Source organism: Dryobates pubescens, chromosome 41 (genome assembly GCF_014839835.1).
Source record: "Dryobates pubescens isolate bDryPub1 chromosome 41, bDryPub1.pri, whole genome shotgun sequence".
In the NCBI taxonomy this organism is placed as follows: Eukaryota; Metazoa; Chordata; class Aves; order Piciformes; family Picidae; genus Dryobates; species Dryobates pubescens.
This window is the reverse complement of record NC_071652.1, coordinates 725,838-745,204: the sequence shown is the minus strand read 5'-3', so window position 1 is coordinate 745,204 and position 19,367 is coordinate 725,838. Positions and strand designations below refer to the sequence as shown.

The window sequence follows — 19,367 nt, the reverse complement described above, 5'->3', positions numbered from 1 at the left end:
CAGGGGCACTTCAAAGTCAAGCGGCTGCCCCTTGAAAAGTCTTCTGGGAAGGGCCAAAAAAAGGGGGTTGGGGGGATGGGGGGAAGCCCCAAAGGGTTTAAAGCATCCATTGAGCAGGGGAGAAGAAGAGAGGCAAAGGGCAAAGCAAAACCACAACACGAGTGAAAAAAAAAAACCAAACTAAACTTTTGTCATTGAAACAAAAGAGGCAAAAAAACCAAGCTGGGGGAGGGGTTGGAGCAGACCTTGTCCTGACCTGGGACGGGGGTGGGGGTGGGGGGCGCCAAGGAGGTGACCTCTGACAGCGACAGAAGGAGCGCAGGGCTGGGGAGGGGCCAGGACGGGGCTGGAAATGTTTCGTTGTTGCTTCTCGGAGTTTGTTTGGGTTCCCTTCGTTTCTTTTCTCTCACTTCCCGGTTAGTTTCCTTTTCTCTGCTGGCTCTTTTCCCTCCGCCCCCCCCGGGTGGGGAGGCAGCAGCACAGGCACGGGTGCTGGGTGGGTGGGTTGGTGGGGGGAGGGGGGGGTCAGGGCTATTTCTGGCCACTGATGGACTGGGATATGGAGCGGGGGGGGATCATATCCAGCAGGTACTCTCGCTGCCGGTCCGCCAGGCTCGACGCCTTGTGCCCCCCCATGCCCGCGTTCAGGTAGGCAATGTTCACACCTGGGCAGGAGAGCAGCTGGGGGTCAGAGAGCCACCAAGTCCAACCTGCAGCCCAGCACCACCGTGGCCACCAGACCCTCGCCCCCCACCCCCCCCCCCCCCAGGGCCGTGGCCACACCTTTGCTGGCCACCTCCAGGGATGGGGACTCCGCCACCCCGGCCTGGGCCGGGCCCTGACCACCCCTGCGGGGCACAAATTGTTCCTCCTGGCCAACCTGAACCTCCCCTGGGGCAGCCTGAGGCCATCCCCCCCTGCTCCTGTCACCTGAGGCTAGAGGACACAGCAAGAGGGCAACCCCCCCACCCGTGGTGCCACCACAACACCTCCCAGCACACAGCTGGAGCAGGAGCACTTTGGGGAAGCAAACCCAAGGTGCTGCTCTCAGGAGCAGGTCCCACAACCACCTGGATCCTTTCCAGAGGCCAACCTGGACCTCCCCTGGGGCAACCTGAGGCCGTGTCATAGATTGCTGGAATGGTTTAGGTGGGAAGTGACCTCTGGAGCTCGTCTGCCCCAAGCCCCCTGCTGCAGCAGGGCACCCACAGCAGCTTGCCCAGCAGCACAGTGCCCAGGGTGGGGGCTGGGAGCTCTCCACACAACCTCTCTGGGGCAGCCTGGGCCAGGCCTGCAGCAGCCTCACACCCCACCACTTTCTCCCCCTCCCTGGGCTCTGCTTTGTGCCCCTTGCCCTTGGCACCGCTGAGCAGAGTCTCTCCCCAGCCTCTTGCCTTCCACAGGCACCTCCTGAGCTCTGCCTTCCAGGCTGTTCCCCACTTCCCTCTCATTCCTAAGCTTCCTGAGGAGATGTCCTGGGAGGCAGTGCCCAGAGCCTGCCTGCAGCTGAGGCAGCCACCATCCATCCCCTGGCTGCCTCCTTCCCTGCCCAGCCACTCGTGCCAGCAGGTTGGTGACAGTCACCACCAGCCTGGGCAATGCTTCCCCAACACGGCCAAGCAGGACAGCAGGACCCAGGCCAGCCCTGGGCAGCCCCAGCCCCATGCCCAGCCCCAGCCCTGTGCCCAGCCCTGTGCCATTACCTGGCATGCCCAGGAGCCCTCCTGCCACCGAGAGCTGCGGTGCCTGTGCGAAGTTGGAGAGCATGGAGCGGGCAGAGGTGGGGATGCCACGCTGCAGGGTGCTCTGAGGCTGGGGAGCCTGGGGACAGGAGGCCACAGCTGCTGGGAGGGCACTGGGGCCACTGGGCTCACCCAGCCCTCTGGCAGCAGCTGGCAGCAGCCAGAGGGTGCAGAGCCAGTGGTGGGTTTGGCTGGTAGGTGGCAAATGGGAGCTTGAGGCCACGGGGCAGCAGAGCCCAGGGGCAAGCTTGCAGCAGGGGCGTGGGAAGGACCCAGAGGGGAAGGAGGGGGACTGGAGCCCACCAGCAGGAGGAAATGGGGTGCAGGGGACTTGGGTGAAAAGCCCCCCTAGGGGAAGAGGGGCAGCCAGATCTCAAAGCTGCTGGAAGGGGGATGGCAGCAGGATGCCCACACCTCCCTCCTGCTCAGGGAGCACCCACTGGGCCCACCCCAGACTGGGAGCACCCAGCTGAGCTACCTGAGAGGGTCACTGGGCCAGGAGCCCAGCTGGGGCTGTGGGCAGGGCAGGGAGCTGGGCAGGGGCTGTGGGCAGGGCAGGGAGCTGGGCAGGGAGCTGGGCAGGGAGCTGGGCAGGGAGCTGGGCAGGGAGCTGTGGGCAGGGCTGAGAGCTGGGCAGGGGCTGTGGGCAGGGCAGGGAGCTGGGCAGGGGCTGTGAACAGGGCAGGGAGCAGGGCAGGGGCTGTGGGCAGGGCAGGGGCTGTGGGAAGGGCTGTGGGCAGGGACTGTGGGCAGGGCTGTGGGCAGGGCTGGGCAGGGGCTGTGGGCAGGGCAGGGAGCTGGGCAGGGGCTGTGAACAGGGCTGTGGGCAGGGGCTGTGAACAGGGCAGGGAGCAGGGCAGGGGCTGTGGGAAGGGCTGTGGGCAGGGACTGTGGGCAGGGCTGGGCAGGGGCTGTGGGCAGGGGCTGAGGGCAGGGCTGGGAGCTGGGCTGGGAGCTGGGCAGGGGCTGAGGGCAGGGCAGGGAGCTGGGCAGGGGCTGTGAGCAGGGCTGTGGGCAGGGGCTGTGGGCAGGGCTGGGCAGGGGCTGTGGGCAGGGGCTGAGGGCAGGGCTGTGGGCAGGGGCTGTGGGCAGGGGCTGTGGGCAGGGGCTGTGGGCAGGGGCTGTGGGCAGGGGCTGAGGGCAGGGCAGGGGCTGTGGGCAGGGCTGGGCAGGGGCTGTGGGCAGGGCTGGGCAGGGGCTGTGGGCAGGGGCTGTGGGCAGGGGCTGTGGGCAGGGGCTGTGGGCAGGGCTGGGAGCTGGGCTGGGAGCTGGGCTGGGAGCTGGGCTGGGAGCTGTGGGCAGGGCTGGGAGCTGGGCAGGGCTGTGGGCAGGGCTGTGGGCAGGGCTGTGGGCAGGGCAGGGAGCTGGGCAGGGAGCTGGGCAGGGGCTGTGGGCAGGGCTGGGAGCTGGGCAGGGAGCTGGGCAGGGGCTGTGGGCAGGGCAGGGAGCTGGGCTGGGAGCTGGGCAGGGGCTGAGGGCAGGGCAGGGAGCTGGGCAGGGGCTGTGAACAGGGCTGTGGGCAGGGGCTGTGGGCAGGGGCTGTGAACACGGCAGGGAGCAGGGCAGGGGCTGTGGGCAGGGCAGGGAGCAGGGCAGGGGCTGTGGGCAGGGCTGTGGGCAGGGCTGGGAGCTGGGCAGGGAGCTGGGCAGGGGCTGAGGGCAGGGCAGGGAGCTGGGCAGGGGCTGTGAACAGGGCTGTGGGCAGGGGCTGTGGGCAGGGGCTGTGAACACGGCAGGGAGCAGGGCAGGGGCTGTGGGCAGGGCAGGGAGCTGGGCAGGGCTGTGGGCAGGGGCTGAGGGCAGGGCTGGGAGCTGGGCAGGGCTGGGAGCTGGGCAGGGGCTGTGGGCAGGGGCTGTGGGCAGGGCTGGGAGCTGGGCTGGGAGCTGGGCAGGGGCTGAGGGCAGGGCAGGGAGCTGGGCAGGGGCTGTGAACAGGGCTGTGGGCAGGGGCTGTGGGCAGGGCAGGGAGCAGGGGCTGTGAACATGGCAGGGAGCAGGGCTGGGGCTGTGGGCAGGGAGCAGGGCTGGGGCTGTGGGCAGGGGCCATGGGCAGGGCTGGGAGCTGGGCAGGGGCTGTGGGCAGGGCAGGGAGCTGGGCAGGGGCTGTGGGCAGGCCCAGGCTGCTCACCTGCCGCAGGCTGTGGTGCCTCATGATGTTCTCCTGCTTGCTGACGCTGGACACGGCCGGAGCGGCGGTGGGGGACAGGGCTGCCTGCTGCTGTAGCCTCTGCTCGATCTCCTGAGAACCAGAAGCACCTTCAGAGGCTTCCTCTGAACCACCCAGGCAGAGCTCATTGCCCCAGCATGACCCCCGGGGCTGAGCCGGGCTCCAGGGAGACCTCAGAGCAGCCTCCCAGTGCCCCAAGGGGCTCCAGGAGAGCTGGGGAGGGACTTCTGGCAAGGGCTGGGGCTGACAGGATGAGGGACAATGGCTTTGAGCTGGCAGAGGGAGACTGAGATGAGGAAGAAATTCTTGTGAGGGTGGGGAGAGCCTGGCCCAGGCTGCTGAGGCAGGTGGGAGATGCCCCACGGCTGGCACCAGCCCAGGTCAGGTTGGTTGGGGCTGTGGCTGGGGATGTCCCTGCTGGCTGCAGGGGCCTGGACTGTGTGAGCTGTAGAGGTCCCTTCCAGCTCAAGGCTCTCAATGATTCTAGGAGTCAAATCCCTTCCACGAGCCAAGGAGCAGCAGGGAGCAGCTCAGCCACCCCCAGTGCATCGCAGGGAAATCTGCAGCAGAGCTGTCCCCAGGCAGCTGCAAGGCCAGAGGCAAAGCCAGGCCCAAAGGCAGAGCAGCAGCCACGCTGCAGGGGCTGTGGCCACTCAGCAGCAGCCTTCAGGACCTCCTGAGCAAGCTCCCAACCCTTCAGCTCAGGCCTGGGGAACCTCAACCAGAGCTGTGCCAAGGGGAAGGGGGAGCAGGGGGTGCCGCAGCCAGGCTGGGGGGCTCCCCAAGGTGCCATGGAAGAGACCCAAGACCCCCAAGGTGCCACCAAGACCCCAAGGGTGCCATGGAAGAGACTCAAGACCCCAAGGGGCCACCAAGACCCCAAGGGGCCATGGAAGACACCCAAGACCCCCAAGGTGCCACCAAGACCCCAAGGGGCCATGGAAGAGACCCAAGACTCCCAAGGTGCCACCAAGACCCCAAGGGGCCATGGAAGATACCCAAGACCCCCAAGGTGCCACCAAGACCCCAAGGGGCCATGGAAGATACCCAAGACCCCCAAGGTGCCACCAAGACCCCAAGGGGCCATGGAAGAGACCCAAGACCCCAAGGTGCCACCAAGACCCCAAGGGGCCATGGAAGACACCCAAGACCCCCAAGGTGCCACCAAGACCCCAAGGTGCCATGGAAGAGACCCAAGACCCCAAGGTGCCATGGAAGAGACCCAAGACCCCAAGGGGCCATGGAAGATACCCAAGACCCCAAGGTGCCACCAAGACCCCAAGGTGCCATGGAAGAGACCCAAGACCCCCAAGGTGCCACCAAGACCCCAAGGTGCCATGGAAGAGACTCAAGACCCCAAGGGGCCATGGAAGAGACTCAAGACCCCAAGGTGCCATGGAAGAGACCCAAGACCCCAAGGTGCCACCAAGACCCCAAGGTGCCATGGAAAAGACTCAAGACCCCAAGGGGCCATGGAAGATACCCAAGACCCCCAAGGTGCCACCAAGACCCCAGGGGGCCATGGAAGAGACCCAAGACCCCCAAGGTGCCACCCAGACCCCAGGGGGCCATGGAAGAGACTCAAGACCCCAAGGGGCCATGGAAGAGACCCAAGACCCCCAAGGTGCCACCCAGACCCCAGGGGGCCATGGAAGGCACCCCGGAAGCCAAGAAGCGCCCCCTGCCCCCAGCACTTGCCTGCTCCTGCTGCAGGGCCTTCACGAAGGCATTCTTCAGCCTGTTGGTGTGCTCTGCCTTCAGAGCCTTCTTCTGGTTGGAGGTCATGCACTGCTCACACAGGATCTTGCCACTCTTCTCCTGCTTCCAGTGGGGGGTGAAGTCGGTGCGGCACTGGGCGCAGACGAAGGGCTCCACGCGCAGCAGGGACGAGCAGCTCTTGCCTGGGGGCCACCACCAACAGCATCAGGGTGGGGAGCAGGGCAGCTCCTCCCCCGCCCCACCTCTGAGACCCCCCTCCTCCAGCCCACAAACATCCACACAGGTGACAGGAGGAGAGCAAACAGCCTCAGGCTGCGCCAGAGGAAGCTTAGGTTGGACATGAGGAACAATCTGTGCCCTGCCAGAGCGGTCAGGGCCTGGCCCAGGCTGCCCGGGGGGGTGGCAGAGCCCCCAGAGAATCCTGGCATGGCTCAGGAGGGAAGGGAGCTCAGAGCTCATCTGCTCCACCTCCCTGCCATGCCCAGGGACACCTCTCAGCCAGACTCAGCTGCTCAAGGCCTCATCCAGCCCGGCCTTGAACACCCCCAGGGAGGAGGCAGCCGCAGCCTCCCTGGGCAGCCTGTGCCAGACTCTTCCCCACCCTGGTACTGAAGCACTGAGCACCCCCAACCAGCTCCCTTCAGCAGAGCTGCTGCAGCCTTGGAGGGGTTCCAGGAAGGTGTGGGCACGGCAGAGCTGCAGGTGGGGTCTCAGCAGAGCAGAGGAGAGCAGAGCAGAGCAGAGGAGAGGAGAGGAGAGGAGAGGAGAGGAGAGGAGGGCAGAGGAGAGGAGAGGAGAGGAGAGGAGGGCAGAGGAGAGGAGAGGAGAGGAGAGGAGGGCAGAGGAGAGGAGAGGAGAGGAGGGCAGAGCAGAGCAGAGCAGAGCAGAGAGGAGAGCAGAGCAAAGGAGAGCAGAGCAGGGCAGAGGAGAGCAGAGCAGGGCAGAGGAGAGCAGAGCAGGGCAGAGGAAAGCAGGGCAGAGGAGAGCAGAGGAGAGCAGGGCAGAGGAGGGCAGAGCAGGGCAGAGGAGAGGAGGGCAGAGCAGGGCAGGGCAGAGCAGGGCAGAGCAGAGGAGGGCAGAGCAGAGGAGGGCAGAGCAGGGCAGAGCAGGGCAGAGGAGAGGAGGGCAGAGCAGGGCAGAGCAGAGGAGGGCAGAGCAGGGCAGAGCAGGGCAGAGCAGGGGCAGGCAGCGGCGGCAGCGAGGGGGCAGCAGAGCTGCAGCTGGGCTCACCCTGGCTGTCGATGACGCTCTGCACCACCTCCTCCAGCCCCACCATGTAGATGAATTCGCTGTTGGCTGCGCTGGGCAGGAAGTGCAGCAGGGGGGCAGGAGGCTTGGGGGGGGGGATCTCCAGCAGGGTCTTCTCCAGCTGCTTGCGCAGCGCCAGCTTGGCAGCCGCCTGCGAGTTGGCAGCGTCGTTGAGGGCGCTGGGGCTGGGCAGGGGGGAGGAGACCCTGTTGACTGTGCCAGGCTGGATGTGGGAGGCAAGGTTCATGTAGATGGCTGAGGAGGACGTCCGCTGGCACGGCACAGAGGAGCTGGATTGCTGGGGGGGGGGGGGAGAGGGCAGGGTTCAGGTGGGCACCGAGGCAGCCCCGGCCCCACCTGGGCAGCTCAGCTCCTCACAAGCCCCAAAGCCTTCTCCAAGTGAGCCTGAGCTGTGCTGGGCCTCATCAACTCCCTGGGGTGGGAAGAGACCTCTGGGGATATCCAACCCCCTCCCCCACCTTGGCCAGCTGGTGCCCATCCCCTCCCAGCCAGGTGTGCCAGCTCCTCCCCTTCCCTTCCCAGCAGCTTCCTTCTGCAGCCTCCCTTCTCTGGGATGCTCACAAAGCCTTCTGCTGACCCAGAGGTGTGGCTTTGGCCACTGGCAGCCACCAGCTGCCACCAGCCTTAAGGCTTCTGTGCATCCAGACAGGAAAAGCCCCAAATCCCAAACAGTGCTCAGCCCCCCGTGGGGCCCAGCTGGGGCTGGGGCACAGCACCCTGCCCATGGAGGGTAGCACAGAGCAGAGCAACCTCTCTGCAGGGCTTTGCTCACTGGGAACAGAGGATACAGCCCAGGTCAGCCCACTCCAGGGAGCCCACACCAGAGAGCACACACCAGGGAGCCCACACCAGGGAGCCCACACCAGGGAGCACACACCAGGGAGCACACACCAGAGAGCCCACACCAGAGAGCCCACACCAGGGAGCCCACACCAGTCAGCCGACACGAGAGAGCCCACACCAGGGAGCACAGACCAGGGAGCACACTGGGGAGCCCACACCAGTCAGCCCACACCAGAGAGCACACACCAGAGAGCACACACCAGGGAGCCCACACCAGAGCCCACACCAGTCAGCCCACACCAGAGAGCACACACCAGAGAGCACACACCAGTCAGCCCACACCAGACAGCCCACACCAGTCAGCCCACACCAGGGAGCCCACACCAGTCAGCCCACACCAGTCAGCCCACACCAGGGAGCCCACACCAGAGAGCCCACACCAGTCAGCCCACACCAGGGAGCACACTGGGGAGCACACACCAGGGAGCCCACACCAGGGAGCCCACACCACTCAGCCCACACCAGGGAGCCCACACCAGTCAGCCCACACCAGTCAGCCCACACCAGGGAGCCCACACCAGGGAGCCCACACCAGGGAGCCCACACCAGTCAGCCCACACCAGACAGCCCACACCAGTCAGCCCACACCAGAGAGCCCACACCAGGGAGCCCACACCAGACAGCCCACACCAGTCAGCCCACACCAGGGAGCCCACACCAGTCAGCCCACACCAGAGAGCCCACACCAGGGAGCCCACACCAGGGAGCCCACACCAGGGAGCCCACACCAGAGAGCCCACACCAGGGAGCCCACACCAGGGAGCCCACACCAGACAGCCCACACCAGAGAGCCCACACCAGAGAGCCCACACCAGGGAGCACACTGGGGAGCCCACACCACTCAGCCCACACCAGGGAGCCCTGTGAGGGTCCAGGGGCAGAGCTGGGGGGGAGGCCATCTGGAGCCTGGGCAGGTGCTGAATGAGCAGGCAGGAGCTGGGAGCTCTTCTGGGGCAGGAGCTGGGGTGGGATTGGTAACCCAGGGTGTAACTGGGGGGGATTTGATGGCTGTGGAGGGGTGGGACTGGCAGGCACCTCCCCTGCAGGCCTTGCTCCTGGCACCCCCCAGGCCCCGTACCGGCTGGTAGCTGATGGCTGGATTCATGCTGGGAGTGGTGGTGCGGATGAGGCCAGGCTTGGGGGGGACCCTCTGGCCCTGCAGCTGGGCAGGGTTGGGGGCAATCACTCGCTGGGACATCAGCATGTGGGGCAGGGTCGTGTTGGTGGCAGACCTGATGACGCTGTGCCCCTGTGGAGAGAGCAAAGCAGGGTGAGGGAAGGAGTGGAACTGAGCTTCCTGCGCAGGGGCTGCTGGGGCAGAGCTGCTCTGATCCCAGGCAGCTTCCTCCAGGGACTCCACTGCTCAGAGGAGCACAGACCTGGTTTGGCTGGCAAAGGCCCTGGAGATCAGGGAATCCAACCCTGCCCTAACTCCAGCGAGGCTGAGGCTAAACCATGGCCCTCAGCACCACAGCTCTGTGGATTTGAACCCCTCCAGGGGATGGGGATTCAGCCACCTCCCTGGGCAGCCTGTGCCAGCTGTTCCAGCACCCTCATGGTGCAGAACTTGCTCCTCACATCCAGCTCACACCACCCCACACCTCCTGTCCCACCTTCTTCTCCTCCTTTCCCCTTGTCCAGAGGAGGTTCCTCGCTGTCCCAGTAAGGAAGCCTCACAAAGGCTGCCCAAACAATGAGCTTCCTCTCCTCCTCCAGCCCATTTCCTTCACCAGCCCCATCCCACTGAGAAGCCACAATGGGCCTGACCTGAGTCGTTGCCATGGCAAAGCAAACAAATGCCACAAACAAAGAGGATGCTCCATGGAGGGAGGGAAGGAGCAGCAAGGCCTTGGCAAAAGCAGGAGGGAAAGGCACAGGCAGAGGGGATGGAGCACCAAGAGAGGCATCAGGGTTGGAAAGGACCTCTGAGATCATCCAGTCCAGCATCAAACCAACCTCACCATGGGCACCAGACCAGGGCCCCAAGTGCCATGGCCACAGGGTTCTTGATCACCTCCAGGGCTGGGGACTCCACCACCTCCCTGGGCAGCCTGGGCCAGGCCCTGACCACTCTTGCAGGGCAGAAATTGCTCCTCATGGCCACCCTGAACCTCCCTGGTGCAATTTGAGGCCATTTCCTCTTGTCCTGTCCCTTCTTCCTTGGGAGAAGAGCCCAACCCCACCTGGCTCCAGCTGCCTTTCAGGGAGTTGCAGAGTGAGAAGGTCTCCCCTTGGGGCCACCACATCTGAACTCAGCAATGGCAGAGTGCAGCATGGGCACCTTCTGGGGCAGCAGGGAGCTGCTGGGAGGGCTCACCTGTAATGTCCTTAAGTTCTGAGGTTCAACCCCCTGAGCTCCAGGCCTGGAGGGAAGCTTGGACAGTCCCTGCTGTCCCACATGAGCAGGAGATGGCTGGACAATCGATGCTGCATTTGGGACAACTGGAGCCTGAGAGGAGATGAGAAGTGGCATCAGCAGGGGCTTGGGCAGGGCCCCATCCACAGCCCTGGTGAGGACCAAGCCCAGCACAGCTACTTGAGAGCTGCCTGGCTCTCAGCTGGCCCAGGGGCAGCCTGCCAGGGCAGCTGTGGATTTGCTGCAGACACTCCTGGGTAGGAAACTTCCCACGGGAGCAGGGATGTGGAGCCCAGGAAGATCCCAGAGCAGAGCCTCTGTGTTTGCCCACCAGCCCCTTCCCCTCATCCCCCCCAGCCCAAGGGATGCTGCTCAGAGCTTCACCTTCTGCACCACATTCTCCTTCTGCAGCTGACTCTGCCTCAGTTTCTTCAGCAGCACAAGCCTGGCCTCCTCCAGCCGCAGCTCATCCCGGAGCTGCTTGATCAGCTGCTGCCTCTCCTCGATGCTCTTCCCCTGCACACAGGCCACAAACCAGTCAGAAACCCCCAAACCCTGAGCCCTGCTTTGCCCTGGGCTGCCAGGCAGGTGGCCAGGCTGCCCTGGGCTGCCAGCCCCACGACGGCGGCGGGAGGGCGCGAGGAAGGTTTAAGACAAACCAGACCCGGTGCTGAGGGGAACCGGCCAGGAGGCAGCACCCTCAGAGGCCTCCCCACTGAGCAGAGCTCACCAGAGCAGCCACCCAGGGCCAGCAGGAGTCCCTCACCTTGAACATCTCCAGGTTGGCTGCCTTCAGCCTCTCCTCCATGCGGGAGCCGGCGCGGGGGCTGGAGGCTTCATTGTCGGACAGGACGATGACGTCCGGGGACGGCGTCAGGCGGCCTCTGTCCTGCTCGCTGCGGGCACAAGGCACAACTCAGCCACAGCTGGCAGCAGGACAATCCCCCTGCCCCACCACGGCTGTGAGCAGCAGCTGGGCCCTGCTCTCCCAGCCTGGAGAGCCTCCCCCAGCTCTAGGAACCTCCTCCCCCAGGGAGGGAAAAGCCCCAAGCCGGCGCCGCGGCGGCGAAACCCCGGCCCCGGGTGCCAGAACGCCTCCAGGGATGGGGACTACACCACCACCTCCCTGGGAGCACCTGGGAAAGCAGGCAGGGTTTGGGCAGAGGGTCCCTCCCCCATTCCCCCCCAGCAGCAGCAGGGCTGCTTGTGGGCAGCCTACAGCACACCCAGGGTGATAAAACATCGGCTCTGGGGCCAGGCTCTCCGCGGCAGGCTGCTGCTCATCTTCCAGGAGCATCCAGATCCTCTTTTATTTACATTCCACGGAGGTGGGGGGTGGAGGGGGGAAGCCAAGCCAGAGTCCAAACAGCCAGGGCAAAGCAGGGACATCTGCAGAGCCCCTGGAGCCCTCAGGGCTGTTTTGTTTACTTTTGTCACGGGGGAGGAAGCAGAGTTACAACAAAACTACTGGAAGGAGCCCTGGGAGGCAGGCGGAGGTGAGAAGATGTGGAGCTTGGTCCCAGACAAACTGCAGCTCAGGGACCCCTTCCAAAACCCAACCTCCTCAGCCCTGCTTCTGCTGCTACAAGAGAAAACCTGGAGCTGATTTGGGTTTTTTTCCTGCCTCTTTTCAGGGCTGATTCCTCTTCAGTCACTGTTCCAAGTGTCCACATCCTGCTGCCCTGCTCGACTCCCCCCCCCACACCTCGCCCAACTCAGAGAGCTCAAAGCCCTCCAGGGGGCCTGCAGACACTGACCCCCAGCCAGGCTCATTCCACACCTTGGGAGCCTCGGCCCAGGTGGCTGAGAACCACAGATCCATGGGTTGGAGACCTCCAAGCTCACTGAGGCTCTGCTGCTCTGCACTGGGCCAAAGGGACCTGGCAGAGCCCAGCCCCTGGGCAGCCTGCTGCAGCTGGAGGGGCTCCCTGCAGGGGGCTGCCCAAGGTCACCTTGGAGGGTCCCTCCCAACCCGATGCACTCTGTGACTCTGTCGCCCTGGGAAGGCTCCCCCAGACCCCCCTGCATTCCTGGCTTGGGTTCCTGCACCTGGCAGAGGCCAGGGGCCCCAGCAGCCCGGGGCTGCCTGGCACCCACCTCCTCCTGGCGCTCATGTCCACAGGCTCATCGTTGATGTTCTCCTTGCCAGGCCTCCCTGCGGTCCTGCCCTCGCCGTGGGGCCGCAGGCTGCCGTTCAGCTTCTCCTCGTAGCCCTTCACCCCATCCTGCTTCCCTGGCAGCTCATGGGGCACCTCAATGCCAGAGAGGTCCTTCCTCTTCAGCAGGGCCAGCATCTTGAGGCGCTCCATGGCCTCGTGCCCCTCCATTTTCAGTCTCTTGGCCAGGACATCCTCTCGCTCCTCCGCCTGGTCCAGGCTGCGCTTCAGCAGGTTCAGGCGCAGGGCATCCTCTGTCATTCTGTCCATCCTGTGGCACAGGGGTGGCAGGGGGACACCAGTCAGGACCACAGCAAACAGAAAATACTTGTGGTAGCCCCAGCTCACCCCCACCCCTCCCTGGGGGCTGGCTGGGACCTCTGGGCCCAGCCTCCCCCCCGGGGAGCACGGCGCCCAGCACCCACGCGTGGGGCGTGCAGGGACCTGCTGCCAGGCCTGATCCCAAACCAGCCAGGCTGGAGTTTCCCAAGCAGGAGGAACCACATGAACACGAAGGGGGAGAGCACCCCAGGGCCCTGGAGAAGCAGGGCAGAAGCCCTGGGTCCATGTTGGAACTCGGCTGTGACTTGAGAAGATTCACTGGGAAGGGGAGATGGCAGCCCCCAGGTCACCCAGGGACAGGAGGGCAGCTCAGCTCCTCCTCCACCTGCAGCTTCGTGCCCCAGAGCTTCCAACCCCCTCCATGAGGTCTCCCTGCTCCTCCAACACTCCTGGGTGAAGCTGCCCCAGGAGTCAGGGAGGCAGCAAGGGATGGAGGCACCTGGGGAGGGTGAGGAAAGGAGGCAGCAAGGGATGGAGGCACCTGGGGAGGGTGAGCAAAGGAGGCAGCAAGGGATGGAGGCACCTGGGGAGGGTGAGCAAAGGAGGCAGCAAGGGATGAATGGCACCTGGGGAGGGTGAGGAAAGGAGGCAGCAAGGGATGGAGGCACCTGGGGAGGGTGAGGAAAGGAGGCAGCAAGGGATGGAGGCACCTGGGGAGGGTGAGGAAAGGAGGCAGCAAGGGATGAATGGCACCTGGGGAGGGTGAGGAAAGGAGGCAGCAAGGGATGGATGCCCCCTGGGGACCATCCCCACCCACAGGACCGTCCCCACCCACCTCTCCATCCCCCTCTGCCTCTCCTCCAGGTGCAGAAATGCCCCAGGGTGAACAGATGCAGTCAAAAGAGGAAGGAGCCCAGAGCCCATCCCAGCTCCATCTCTTTGCTCCCAGGCTGATAAGAAACCAGCTCCAACAGCACACAAAAAGAAGCCCCAACCACGAGAGCTCCACCAGGAAAGGCAAGACCAGCCTGGTGAGGTCTCTGCAGGCTGGGGCTGATGCCAAACAACTGGGGAAGAAGTCAGGGTTCAGATGTGGTCAGCTCCAAAATGCTGATCTCTTCCCCTCCTCCCCTGCTTCTCCACACAGCAGCAGCTCACAGGGGCTGGGCAATGAGATCTGAGCTGAAAGATGGAGCCAAAGCAGCCAACCCTTGGCCACCTCTGCCTCAGGTGGAGCTTCCAAAGCTTGGCTCCAAGTCACTCAGCAGACAAAGGTTTGCTGAGCCAAAGCTCTGCCAGGACGAAGCTCTCCTGGCTGTGTCCTCGGTCCCCTCTCACCACATCTGCCACGGAGCTCCCACACGGCCCCAGGGCACCAAGGGCCCAGGGAGAACCTTGGTCCTCCAGAGGCAGCGCTAAGGGGAGAGGGCAGCAAGGCACCAACCCCAAATCTGCAGTGAAATGGCAGCAGGAGAAGCCCCAGCAGGCTGCCAGCCCAGCCTGAGGCTGCCACCTTCAGCAGCGCTCTGCTCGCCAAGGCCACTGCTGAGGGCTCCCAGCACAGCGAGAGGCAAGCAGGGGCAGGCTGAGGGAGACACCCAGCCCAGCCTCCACCTGCAGCCAGCCTCCACCTCCACCCCACAGAGGTGACCCAGGTCAGGCTGAAGCTGTGAGTAGCTGGGGGGGGGTGTCTGGGACAAGGGAGAAGCCTCCCCACAGCCGGCGCCAGGAAAGGGTCTCCATGGCTGCTTCCACCTGGGGCTTGTGGGAGGTGACAGCAGAGGAAGAGGAGGAGGAGAGGAGGAGGAGGAGGAGGAGGAAAGTCCAGACACCTGTCAGCCACAGGCTGATGCCCAGGGAGGGAGCAGAGGCACTTTCTGAGCAGCTGCAGTGTTTCACAAACCCCCAGAGTCAGTGAGGTTGGAGAAGCCCTCCAGGATCCTCCAGTCCAGCACCACCCCGGCCCCCAGGGCCATGGCCACAGGTTTCAGGAACACCTCCAGGGATGGGGATTCCACCACCTGCCCTGGGCAGCCTGGACCAGGCCCTGACTGCTCTATCAGGCCAACCTGAACTTCCCCTGGGGCAGCCTGAGGCCATCTCCCCTGCTCCTGTCACCTGAGGCTAGAGGACACAGCAAGAGAGCCCCCCCCAGAGTGCTACCCCCCCGTGGTGCCACCACATCACCTCCCAGCACAGAGCTGGAGCAGGAGCACTTTGGGGAAGCAATCCCAAGGTGCTGCTCTCAGGAGCAGGTCCCACAACCACTTGGATCCTTTCCAGAGGTTTTCCAGGCTGGGGAAGGAGCAGATCCAATAAAAATCCAATCAGGCTTTGGATTCTTTATTGAATGAGGCCCTTCAGCCTCCAGACTCAGCTGCCAGGAGGGGGAGGGGAGGAGCTGCAGCCTTACTGGGAGCTCTGGGAATTTCCAGAGCACCTCGACTGCAGCACTGGGCCAAGCCAGGGGGGGGAGGCTGCTGGGCTTGGGCCAGAGAGCACCGAAGAGAGGAGGAGGAGGAGGAGGTGGCCAGTGAGGGCCTCCCTGCAGGTCAGCCAGGCAGAGCCACAGGAACTCACAGCAGGAGCAGGGAAGGACCTCTGTGGTCTGCCTGGTGGAGGAGGCCTGGCTGGGAGCATCTCCTCCTTATCAGCCATCTGTGACTAGAGAGATCAAGCCCCAGGTCAAGGCCACCGCAGCCAGGAGTCCTCCACTGCCCCCCCCCAGGCCTCCCCCAGCTCCTGGCTGGAGCTTCCCACACCCCCACACTGCTGGCAGCATCAGCTGCATGGACCAGCAGGATGGGACCCTCTGGGACACCCTCTGGGACACTCTGGATCAGCCAGGTGAGAGCAGAGTCTCCTCTCTGCCCCCGCTCTGGACTCAGCACAAGGGATCCCTGATCCACCACGAGGGATCCCTGAGCTGCTCTGAGGGACCTCTGATCACCCCAAGGGATCCCTGATCTGCCACAAGGGATCTCTGGATGCAGCTCCTCTCCCAGCCAGCCCTGGCTGAAGCCTCCTGCAGTTGCTCCCAGCCCCTCCTGGCTGCCTTCCTACTGGGACCTCCAGCAGATCCACTCTGACACTCCTGGGAAGGAAAATCTCTCCCCAGCCACAGGGTTCCAGTGACACCAGGGCTCCCCAGTCCCACCAGGGCTCCCCAGTCCCACCAGGGCTCCCCAGTCCCACCAGGGCTCCCCAGTCCCACCCAGGTCCCTCCTCCTCTCTGCTCCAGCAGCACAAGGGGTCCCTGCTAGGAGCTGCTGCTCAGAGGCAGGAGAGCCCAGGGCCTTCCCCGGATTCCTGCCTCCTGGGAGCAGGGGAGGACAAGGAAAGGGCAGGACAGAGGCCAGCCCTGGAGCCTGCTCCAGGCCAGGCAGCTCCAGGTCCTGCTGTGCTCCATGGCCACAGCTACACTTTCATTCCCTCTCTCCCAGGCTCTCACCACTCTCCCTGCACAACTTCTCCTGGTGCCCTGCTCCAGCCCTCATCCTGGCACTCCAGACCCTTCTGAACAGTGCCTCCCCAGCTCTCTCTCCTGGAGCCCCTTCAGGCACTGCCAGGCTGCCCTCAGGTCTCCCTGGAGCTCTCTCTTCTCCAGGCTGAACAGCCCCAGCTGCCCAAGGCAGCCTCTGATCATCCTGGTGGCCTCCTCTGGCCCTGCTCCAGGTCCCTCTCGCGTTGCTGGCCCCAGAGCTGGACACAGCACACAGCAAGCCTGCAGCCACCAGGTTTTGGCTGCTCATGCAGAGCCTGTGGGCTGAGGTGGCTGTGCCCAGGGGCTGCCCAGAGCCTGGCACACTCCATGGCTCCGATGCCTTCTCCCATGGAGGCTGAGCTCAACCCAACGCTGCCAGCCTGGCACACACAAAATGGCTCCCAAGGCAGCGCTCCACACAGGGTACAGACGGGGGGAAACAGCCCCAAAACGAGGGGGTCCTGACCCAGCAGCTCAGCAGAGACCTCCAAGGGCTGCAGAGCAGAGAGGCAAAGGCAGAGAGGCCCCCGGCAGCGCCGACCCGAGGCACAGCTGTGGGCTGGATCCTGGCAGCAGGAGGTGTGCAGGAAACCCTGAGCCAGGCTGGGACTGAGCCGCCCGGGGAGCCCTGCGCAGGGACCGGGCTGCAGGTGAGGGAGGGGAGGCCCCGGGGGCTGCGGTGGGGCCGGGGAGCAGCTGGGGTCCAGTCCCAGCCTCAACAAAGGGAGGCTGGGGAGGGAGGGAGGGAGGGAGGCGGCGAGCTGGAGGAGTGGGGGGCGAGGGGAGGATTCCCCTGCTCGGGGAGGGGGGCAGAGGGGTGGGAATCACGAACTGGAGGAGACAAAGGGAAGGTTTGGGAAGGCAGGGAGAGCTCTGCCGGGCTCGGGAGCTGCCTCTGCCCGCAGCAGGCTGTAAATCCTCAGCGTGGCTCCGGCGCAAACTCATCCGGCGGCCCCGCGGCTCCCCCTCCCCAGCCCGGCCGCGGGGACCCCGGCAGGGCCCGGACCCCCTCCCCCTGCAGCTGCCCCAGCCCCAACCACGCACCTTCCCCCCCCCCCAAAGGTCACCCAACCACCCCCGGTACTCCTGGCTGGGCTCCCACAGGCGCCGTGGACACCTCGGAGCCTGCAGCTGGACCCTGGCGGATGAGGACCCAGCGGTGGCTGCAGCCCAGGGGCTGCGGGGCTGGGGGACCCCCCCCCCGAGCACCTCGGCCTCCCCCCCGCCCCAGATCGCTGCTGGCTGCCTTGGGCCAGCCCCCAGGCTCCGCAGCCCTGCGGTGAGTGTTGTGCTGTAACAAGCCAAGGGGAGGGAGCAAGACGGGGGCTGGGGAAGTGCCACTTTCCCTCTCCTCTCTTCCCCTGCTTCCCCTCTCCTCTCTTCCTCTGCTTTCCCTCTCCTCTCTTCCCCTGCTTCCCCTCTCCTCTCTTCCTCTGCTTTCCCTCTCCTCTCTTCCTCTGCCTTCCCTCGCTTCCCCTCTCCTCTCTTCCCCTGCTTCCCCTCTCCTCTCTTCCCCTGCTTCCCCTCTCCTCTCTTCCTCTGCCTTCCCTCTCCTCTCTTCCCCTGCCTCCCCTCTCCTCTCTTCCCCTGCCTCCCCTCTCCTCTCTTCCCCTGCCTCCCCTCTCCTCTCTTCCCCTGCCTCCCCTCTCCTCTCTTCCCCTGCCTCCCCTCTCCTCTCTTCCCCTGCCTCCCCTCTCCTCTCTTCCCCTCTCCTCTCTTCCCCTGCCTCCCCTCTCCTCTCTTCCCCTGCCTCCCCTCTCCTCACCTCCCAAGTTCCTGTTTCTAGCCAAGTTCATCCCTCTGGGTCCAGGCACTATCCCAGGGAGCTGTCAGCTCACCCCAGAACTCCACTGACAGACAGAGAGGAGGACAGGGGAGGAAGAAACCTGCTTTTAGCCCTTGGGTGAGGTCAAACCAACATAAGCCCCCAGGAAGACCAATTAAACCATAACCACCCCCCCGCCTCCCCGGGGGGACTGGGCAGCACCTGGACAAGCTGGAAGACTCTTCGCCACCCTCAGTGGATGGCTGGGGAAGGAATGAAAGGAAAACCAGAGTGGGAAAAGGAGCTGGGGGGAATGGGGAGCCCTGGCTCCGAGGTGAGCAGGTGCTGGCTGTGCCAGGGCTGACTGATCCAGGCTGGCTGTGCCGGGACTGGCCGAGCCAGGCTGGGAGACCCGGGGCTGACCGCTCAGGGCTGGCTGTGGCGGGGCTGGCCGTGCCGGGGCTGGTTGAGCTGCACTGGCCGTGCCAGGGCTGGCTGAGCCAGGCTGGCCGAGCTGGGCTGGCTGTGCTGGGGCTGGCCACTCCGGGCTGGCCGAGCCGGGCTGGCTGTGCTGGGGCTGGCTGATCCAGGCTCGCCGTGCTGGGGCTGGCCGAGCTGCACTGGCTGTGCTGGGGCTGGCCGCTGCGGGCTGGCCGAGCCATGCTGGCTGTGCCCGGGCTGGCTGTGCCCGGGCTGGCCGTGCCGGGGCTGGCCGTGCCGGGGCTGGCCGTGCCGGGGCTGGCATCTCTGGGCTGGCTGAGCCGTGCTGGCTGAGCCTGGGCTGGCTGTGCCTGGGCTGGCCGCTCTGGGGCTGGCCGCTCTGGGGCTGGCTGATCCGGGCTGGCTGAGCCGGGCTGGCTGAGCCTGGGCTGGCTGAGCCTGGGCTGGCTGCTCCGGGGCTGGCCGTGCCGGGGCTGGCTGATCCGGGCTGGCTGAGCCGGGGCTGGCTGATCCAGGCTGGCCGAGCCGGGGCTGGCTGAGCCTGGGCTGGCTGTGCCTGGGCTGGCCGCTCTGGGGCTGGCCGCTCTGGGGCTGGCTGCTCCGGGGCTGGCTGTGCCGGGGCTGGCTGTGCCGGGGCTGGCCGAGCCGGGGCTGGCTGAGCCGGGGCTGGCCGTGCCGGGGCTGGCTGATCCGGGCTGGCCGCTCTGGGGCTGGCTGCTCCGGGGCTGGCTGCTCCGGGACTGGCCGTGCCGGGGCTGGCTGATCCGGGCTGGCCGAGCCGGGGCTGGCCGCGCCGGGCATGCCGCAGGTTCCCTTCTCTACCCTCGGGGAGATTTCCTCGACTGCGGCCCTGCCTTTGTGCGCCGGCTCCTGCCTGCCGCTGGCTGCCAGCCACCAGAGCCTGGAACCCGGAGCCAGCAGCAGGGCCAGGGGTGGCAGGGCCAGAGGTGGCGAAGGGGTGGGGGGGATAGCGGGGGGGACACAAGCAAAGGAACGAGTGACAGATGCGGGGGTGTCAAAGCCACCCAGCGGCGCTACGGGGACGGGGGACGGGGGCCAGGGGCACCGCCAGTGCCAGGCTCCAGCGGCCAGGCTCAGGCTCCAGCGGCCAGGCTCAGGCTCCAGCGGCCAGGCTCAGGCTCC

The 19,367-nt window shown here is 65.6% G+C and overlaps 1 protein-coding gene across 1 annotated transcript in view; it reads right to left on the bottom strand.

The window, feature by feature from the left end:
* Positions 1-523: 523 nt before the first annotated feature.
* GATAD2B (GATA zinc finger domain containing 2B) overlaps positions 524-19,367 on the bottom strand; it is a 29,292-nt gene continuing 10,448 nt past the window's right edge. Inside the window, exons 2-11 of the mRNA XM_054177621.1 lie at positions 12,194-12,523; positions 10,863-10,992; positions 10,481-10,612; positions 10,058-10,189; positions 8,819-8,989; positions 6,859-7,174; positions 5,608-5,810; positions 3,871-3,981; positions 1,704-1,821; positions 524-665 (exon numbers count right to left, since the gene is read on the bottom strand). Of these exons, the coding sequence (XP_054033596.1) occupies positions 532-665; positions 1,704-1,821; positions 3,871-3,981; positions 5,608-5,810; positions 6,859-7,174; positions 8,819-8,989; positions 10,058-10,189; positions 10,481-10,612; positions 10,863-10,992; positions 12,194-12,522 (1,776 nt within the window). The 5' untranslated portion in view covers position 12,523 and the 3' untranslated portion in view covers positions 524-531. The remainder of the gene's footprint in view (positions 666-1,703; positions 1,822-3,870; positions 3,982-5,607; positions 5,811-6,858; positions 7,175-8,818; positions 8,990-10,057; positions 10,190-10,480; positions 10,613-10,862; positions 10,993-12,193; positions 12,524-19,367) is intronic.